The sequence below is a fragment of the Aptenodytes patagonicus genome, chromosome 19 (assembly GCF_965638725.1).
Source record: "Aptenodytes patagonicus chromosome 19, bAptPat1.pri.cur, whole genome shotgun sequence".
Classification (NCBI taxonomy): Eukaryota; Metazoa; Chordata; class Aves; order Sphenisciformes; family Spheniscidae; genus Aptenodytes; species Aptenodytes patagonicus.
The window spans coordinates 8,876,425-8,884,251 of NC_134967.1; the positions used below are offsets into that span (position 1 = coordinate 8,876,425).

The 7,827-nt window shown below is 48.3% G+C and overlaps 1 protein-coding gene across 1 annotated transcript; it reads left to right on the forward strand.

Moving 5' to 3' along the window:
- Positions 1 to 2,792: 2,792 nt before the first annotated feature.
- On the forward strand, positions 2,793 to 7,707 carry TPRG1L (tumor protein p63 regulated 1 like). Its single transcript, XM_076356302.1, has 5 exons — positions 2,793 to 3,005; positions 3,090 to 3,181; positions 4,599 to 4,775; positions 5,395 to 5,548; positions 6,313 to 7,707. Exons 1-5 carry the CDS (start codon positions 2,793 to 2,795, stop codon positions 6,505 to 6,507), a joined length of 831 nt encoding a protein of 276 aa, XP_076212417.1. The 3' UTR covers positions 6,508 to 7,707.
- The last annotated feature ends 120 nt before the right edge of the window (positions 7,708 to 7,827 follow it).

Sequence of the window (7,827 nt, forward strand, 5' to 3'; positions counted from 1 at the left end):
AACGACCAGTTCCCGGGGTGGCGGGGGAATACGCTGGGCAAAGAGGAGTTAGGGAACGAGGTTAAATTGCTATCTGCCTTTTCCCACTAAACTCCCTACTACGCAAGGGAACAGCACAAAAAGAGGTGTTGATAAGGATTTTGCTGAAGCTGGGTGACAGTCCGCCGGCCCCTGTGAAATGAGAAAATGGAGAGAGAAGTGCCCAAGCCCAATTCTCAGATGGTTCACTTCTAAGTTTCCAAAAAACTGCCACAAGTATCACCAGTTGTTATTGCCGGTCTTTGCAGCAACGGTGAGGGCTTACAGAGGGCTGAGCTGTCTCCTGCCTTCCTTCCAGGCAGGATGGGCGCACGGCAGCCGACACAGTAGGATGGGGAAGAAGAGAGAGGAGCAGGGATGCTGCACTAAAACTCTCCTGCTTGAAAAACCTGCCGACAAACTCTCTCACCAAGAGCAAGGAGGAATCAAAGCAGCAGCTGGGCCCTGCTCCGCTGCCCTGGGGCGGCCCTAGGCAGAGCTGACCTTCGGCAAATACTGATTTCTGTGAGAGAAGTAGGATAAGAAGGTTTGGGTAGTTTCAGTGCCCATGCCACTCACATACTTTGCCACTGAAAGAAAACCATTACATCAAGACTAAAGTCACCAACGAGCCATGCGCAAAAGTTGGTAGCTCCTGGCAGAAACCGAGGCAGCTGCTTTTTAAACCTTAACCCTTCCAAAGTCACAGCAGTTGCATAAATCATTCTGGTCAGAGAAAAGAGCGGGTAAGAGGGGCTCATGTTTTCACTTAGAAGTAAAGTATCTGCCAATCCTAACAGATGGGAAGACAACATCTTTCATTGTTCCCAGAGAAGAAAGGCAACTACATAAAGATGTTTTATAACGATGGAGAGAGCTCCAGGATACGATAAATTCAGGCCTCTGTTTTCCTGTCAGGACTTTAAAAGTTAGGACTTTTCCTACAGCAGGAAACCATAAGACTGCTCTCAGTTAGTCTTTCAGTGCTAACTTATTACTGCTACCCAAAAACTTTCCTTACACTTAGCTAATCCTCTGTTTGGGTCCAGCTTTGGCAAACACAGTGCTGGGTATGCGGTGTCTGGACTTCTAAGGCGTCCAGGTGAAACCTCGGGGCATGGCGAGGCACCAGTCCCCCCCAGCCCTGACCCAATGCCCGCTGGCAGGGCGGCAGGGAGGGTAAAGGGGAGCCTGTCCTCCAGCCCGGCAGGCAGGGAGCGGGCAGAGCCTGGAGTGTGGCTCCCTCTCCAGGACACGGCTCGGCTCCAGGGATGGGGATTAGTCCCGGCCCAGCCACCGCTCCCAAACTGTGACACAGGTGACAATCCTGGCTACCAGACGGGCAGGAGACAACTTACTAAGAGGATCCAGGCAGGTCTGGCTGCGGGAGGCAGCGACAGCGGCGTGGTCACCCTCTGGGCTGCGGCCATCCCCAGCAGGCTGCCTGGAGCTAGAAGAGGAAGCTCTGATGGAAAAAACGGTGCTTTCAGCACGGTGTGAGAAGTTACCGAGTCTGAAGCCAACTCTTCTGTGAGTCATGTTAAAGAAAGCAATAAGGCTTCTCATTTAAATAGGCTCATGTGAGCAAGGGTTGCAAAGAGTACAGCAGAGAATTCGTGAAACACCTGGGAAAGATGGATATCTGAAATCCAACGCTGTCTGTGAAGTCAGTTTAGTATGTTTTCAATTTTGTACCATTTCCCAGCACAACCGCCTGCTGAAGACATCATCCTCTGGCTCAGGGTAAAACAGCCCTGGAAAGCAGTCAAAGATACAATACGGTTCCATAAATAGCGATGATAATATCCGCACTAAAGCCAGAGACCACAGAAATACAAATACTAACTTGCTGTTCATTCCCTAGCATTATTTAGTCTTTGCTATCAAGTATGCTGAACGTGGCACGGGCTTTAGGGCTCTAAACTCACAGTTCTGTCCCTAGTTCTGCATTGCTCCGTCACCTTCCCGCGCGTCATCTGCCACATCACACCTGGAAATGTCGACCAGGTGGTATTTCAGGAATTTGTACATCTGACCAAGATTTGCTTCACAGTAGCTCTGACCAGCCTCTGTAGATCCACAAATCTCATTGCTCTGCGGGTATATCAGAGTCGGCGTCCCGACTACCCGAGCAGAGCAGCCCATTCCTTTTGGCTGAGCCCAGGGCTTTCCCGCACCCGTGCTGCACAGCACACGCCTGCACACCCGGCCCAGAACACCCGCGGCAGAGCCGAGACAGGCCTCGTACAGCCCGGGTGTGCAACGGCGACGGCCCCCACGGGCTCCAGGGAGCGCAGAGCACCTTGCACCGCCGCGGGCCGCACGGCTCCTCTCCCCGCAGGCGGGAGCGCCGGCGCGCTCAGGGTAAAACATAGAATCATAGGATCATTAAGGTTGGAAGAGACCTCTAAGATCATCGAGTCCAACCGTCGACCCAACACCCCCATGCCCACTAAACCATGTCCCTCAGCGCCTCATCTACGCGTCTTTTAAATACCTCCAGGGATGGTGACTCCACCACTTCCCTGGGCAGCCTGTTCCGATGTTCAACCACTCTTTCGGTATAGAAACAGCCGGGCCCCCGGGTTTTGCGCGGCTGCCGTCTCTGCACCGCGTGGGTAAGACCACGCGTGCCCAAGCAGCAGCCGGGAACCCGCCGCCGAGCCGCAGTGCCGCCTCCCGGCGCGACCGCGGGGAGAAGGCGGGCTCGGCGGCCGGGGTTACCGCCCGCCCCGCCCCGGAAGGCGGCGAGAGCCCGGCCCGGCCCGGCCGCGATGCTGCAGCTCCGGGACGCGGCGGAGGGCGGCCCGGCCGGCAGCCCCGGCAGCCCCGCGGCGCTGCTGGTGCCGGGGGAGGCCGGGCCGCCCTTCCAGCCGGCCGCCGCCCGCGGCTCCCCCGGCGCCCCGCCGCCCCGCCAGACGCTGCGGCCGCTCAGCGTGCGCACCGCCACCCGCGCCGGCCGCCTCAGGGAGTACTTCGTGTTCCGGGTAGGGCCCCGCCGGCCCCGCGGCCGCACCGGGAGGGCGGCCCCTTCCCCCCCCCCCCGTAACCTCTTCCTTTTCCCCGTTTAGCCCGGCACGATAGAGCAAGCGGTCAACGAGATCCGCGTGGTCGTGACGCCCACCGAGGACGGGGAGGTGCAAAGCGTCTGGCTGCTCGCCGAGTAAGTAGCGCTGCCAAGGGCGAGGCCGCCTCTCTCTGCACGGCGAGATAAACCCCGGGCGAGGTTTAACCCCCGCATTTCACGTACGTCTTTCAAAACCGCACATCCCACAGCGCGCTTTTGTATTAGAGTCTTGCAAAATGGACACGGAAGCCTTGAAGTGGCCTGGGGTGGCTGTATCGCATCGCTATTTCTGTGTAATCCAACCCACTGAAGGATCTAGAGGAAAGCTCCTAAGTTAACTCATTACAAAATCCAGTGCAGTACAGAATTCACTCGAACACCAAAACCACTAACGCGGCTTTAATAAACTATTTCCTCAAAAGCCATGCCTGCGCACCGAGTTACAGGCCGTTAGCCCTGTAAGTCACCAAGGAACAAAATGGAAGCTGACAATTTGCGGTGCAATCTGGACTAGGGGATAGGAGCAAAGCATGAGCCGAGCACGCCTACTTCTTTGGAACAACGCTTGGCCAGACTTGCAAGCCCCGAGCACTCCTTGGGGCAAGCAGAAGGCAGGGGCGGTTTCAGACCCTTCACCCTGGCACAAGTCGAACCGGCAGAGAGAGGCAGAGAGAAAGGTTCACGGCAGGTGGAAATGCACCAGCCCATTGCCTGGTCCCACTATTGGCACTTACGTTTACACAATGAGGATGGCTTTGGCCTCGTCAGCTTTACGTCAGTGTTCCTGTTGAAACAATAGACAATTTTTAATTTTTGTAAGGAAAAACAATTATATCAGTAACACTAAAAATAAGCTGTAGCAGATTTCAAAGGTGCTAGTTTAAAAACTGAGCTCATTACCCTTAGAGCGAAGATGTGACCTACTCTTAGGTTGCCCTAAGGATGGAACAGTATTACAGCTGTGATGGTTCAACAGTGTAGTCTGGCAAAACATTCGGGGAAAGGTAGGATCTTTTATTCATGAAATTTGAAGAAACCGACAAGTTTTTGAATGTACAGACTATCCTTACAGAGGAAAATGCCAAGTCAGACCACACAGTTAAAGAAAACTATTTCTCTCTCCTGAACATGCACAAATGCAGTTAATAATTTAGCAAATGCGGCAGCATGCTGACAGCACGGTATTAAACACGTACTGGAAGAGCTGCTGGAGACTCATCTGCCCTGTTAAGTAGCATTTGTTCTCAAATAACAGGAGATAGCACTAGGGCTCGCTCTCAAGACCTTCAGACTTACTCTGATTTTCTTAACATTTTCCTAAGTTGTAACATGACTATGTTGTGACATTCAACCTCTTAGCAGACTTGCTGATTCAAAGCAAAGGCCGTAATGGGAAACAGCATTACTAAGACTTCAGATTTGTTCTCCTTAGCGACTCTTCCATCTGTCAAGCTGCTAAGTGTTCCTAGCCCTTAATCAAAACTGCTAAAGCTCAGTCATGTTATCTTACCAGAATTGATCACTGGAACAACGAGAAGGAGCGTCTCGTTCTTATCACGGATTGGTCCCTCCTGATCTGCAAATACAACTTCATCAGCCTGCAGTGCCAGCATGTGACGAGGATAGCCCTCAGTGCAGTTGATACCATCTCTGTAGGAGAGTTTGAGTTCCCACCTAAATCTCTGAACAAGTAAGTTGACATCGTAATACTGCAATGTTACGATAATTCTTGTATGGTTATGGTAAACAGTTTGAGCTGTCAACCTTTGTCACTGACCATTAGACAAGCTTGAGAATTCTTCCTCTTGCTCATGTGACTTTGCAAGCAGTTACTGAAACTTCATTACACCACTGCAGAGCAGCCGTGTTTTGCTGGGACGGCTAGTAGTTACGTTAAAAGTGAATTGCTCAAGGACTTTCAAGATGAATAGATTTGGGAGCAGAAGTTCATTGCCATTATGCAATGCGGTAAGTTGCAGCAGCAGTAGTGCCACCTTAGCATTACTAGAAAGCCACGTGTAAATGTCAGGTCATAGGTAACGCAGGCTATCCCAGGCAGCACGGTTCAGGCGTTGTGTCCTATGTGTCTAATGAGCTTAACCTTTTTGCACTCAGCTTATAAGAACGTACCTCTGCATATTTCAGGGGCTGACTTCTTCCGTTACTGCTCTAGAGGAAAAACTTACTATCAAACTTATTTTTCAGCTTCCGGCTTTAAGCAGGTCTTTTTCAGACAGTACATTTCTAATTAAACTTGCCTCAAAGAGTCGGAAGTCTTACCATACTAATTCCGCTGTCTTCAATATCAGGCGAGAAGGTATCGGTATTCGAATTCAGTGGGACAAGCAAAGTCGCGCCTCCTTCATAAACAGATGGAACCCGTGGTCCACAAACATCCCGTACGTCACCTTCACCGAACATCCAATGGCAGATGCTGACGAGAACATTGCATCCCTTTGCCTAGTAAGGACAGCACCTCTCCTATTCTAGATGGCTTGTCGATCTCGTAGGCTGGATACGACTTAGATTATTTTGAAAGGATGTAGCAGTTAAATCAAATAGAAGCAGTTAAATCAAAGAGACAGAACTTAGAGCTGTAAGCTACGTTTCCCCATTCTCCAAATTTTGACTTGCAGGGCAGCCCAGCTGTCAGTTTTTGCCAGCTACCCATAAATGGTTAATACAAGGAGGAAGCTGAAACTTCCGAAAGTGCCAAGTCCTGTAAAACCCAAAAGAAAATGGATCTTGGTGCTATTCCTACTCTTGCATACCTGACAGGCCGATGCCTGGCTTTTCATCTAGGACTGCCAGCTAATTAAACAAACAGTTTAACTGCTAACTGTAAACTTTCACTTAGGTGGTTCTCAGTTTTTCCTTGCAATAGTTGCTTTCCTCTGAAGGCTTCCTTAAAAATAGAACACTATGGTAATTTAAGTTCAACACATCAATGATAAGGGCAGGAGAACTACAGTAAGAAATAAACGATACTAGTCACCGATAAATCTTTACGCATCTAGCCCATGTGTTTAAGTTACACGTATATGGTGTCCTGGTATGAAATTAACTATCATTAAGGTTAAATGTCAGACCGTAAAGTTTATCATGGCACGTGAGATCCATGACAACTACAGCTATAGTACTAATCCTTTACAATTTGACATCAGCAGCTGTTTGCCTAACAATTTTTAAAACAATGGAAAAACGTCAAGGTGTTTTTTTTCTTTCAGTTGGAAAACTTTAAAACTCAGCTAATTCAAGCTGTGAAGAAAGCCCAAAAGGAGTGTCCGTTGCTAGGAAGGGCTAACGGCGTGCTGGTGCTGGAACGTCCTCTTCTGATCGAGACCTACCTGGGATTGATGTCCTTCATCAACAATGAGGCCAAACTTGGCTACTCCATGACGAGAGGCAAAATTGGATTTTAAAATTCATTGCATTTAATCTTTTCAAGGGAAAGTGATTTGATATTGGTCTCCTGGGGAGAGCAGGCTGTGTGGCAGAATACTTGATAATCAAAGTGAAGAAGTTAGGGGAACGGAAGGGGGTGGTTGTAGATCTAACAGTTCACGGGAGGCCCTGGTTGTTATGGGGAATGCACAGGTCAGATTAATCCGAAGCAGACACAAGGTAGCGTCATTCTTGTATTTTGTACCCAATATTCAGCTCTTAGTGGTTCTTATACAGGGCTAGTGAGCAGCAGTATTGTCCATTTCTAGCTACATGTTCTTCCCTGTTAATTCAGTGCGATTGGTATCTGCTACAAACACTCTGCACAAATATGCAAGATACAGTAGAACATTCATGCCGTATTGCAGTTGTATCCCTATATATGGCGTCAAGTCACGTAGTGTGCTTGGGATTGATTTGTCTTGTTTAAAGAGGTATTAGTGTTCACAATTACAGTAATCTTGGCGTTTTGATTAATGCCTGTTAAGAATTTTGAAAGCTGTGTCAGTCATTCTTCAGCAGAGTCAGCAAATTTTGTTAGAGCTGTACTGTTAACGTCTGCTCAGAAGCAGTGTACGTGAACTATTACTTTGTAAACCGAGGTATATGGCTGAATATGCGTTTATTAGCTTTTTCTAAAAATACCTCCCTCGAAGAACTGAGTCTAACTTCCTAGTTTCTTACGTATGTTTTCTTGCTGCAGCCGTAGAATAAAGACTCTTGAGAGAGAATATTGCCAAAAGCCTCACAAACACATTTGCCTTCAAAGCTATTATTTATAAAACTGAAAAGGAATTCTATTTTGATTAGATTTATATTCTTAGCAATTTTTCTTAAATCTACTCTGGTTTGGGACAGCAGCAGTGCAGACTTTTTAATGGAGACAGATCAAACTAAGCACTGTACGTCAATCTTGATTTCTACATTCTTGCACTTAACCTCATACAAGTGTATACGTGCCATTTTATCAGAGCATTTATCTGCGCAACTACAATGCTGAATAAGTGCTGTGCTGCGGTGGTGTTTTTTCTGAAGTTAAAGTAGATGCGTGTTTATGAAACTTATGTAAAGCTGAAGTCATGATGGAATGCAGTAAGTTGCATGCCCCTCTCAATGCATTTTCTAAGATATCTATTTAATTTTCATTAATCTTGCAGTAAAGTTAAATTTCAACTCAATTTGTTCTTCATTCTTCATTTTGTGGAGACTGAGGCTGTGAAATTAAGTAGCAAAAGAAAAAACATCCAATAAATGCCTAAACAATGGGCTCCCTTCTTTTGAGGAATACAGTGGCTGGT

Coding starts and splice junctions, on each gene's coding strand:
- TPRG1L (XM_076356302.1), top strand. CDS start 2,793: ATGCTGCAGCTCCGGGACGCGGCGGAGGGCGGCCCGGCCGGCAGCCCC. Junction 3,006..3,089: donor GGGAGTACTTCGTGTTCCGG/GTAGGGCCCCGC, acceptor TTCCCCGTTTAG/CCCGGCACGATAGAGCAAGC. Junction 3,182..4,598: donor AGCGTCTGGCTGCTCGCCGA/GTAAGTAGCGCT, acceptor TTATCTTACCAG/AATTGATCACTGGAACAACG.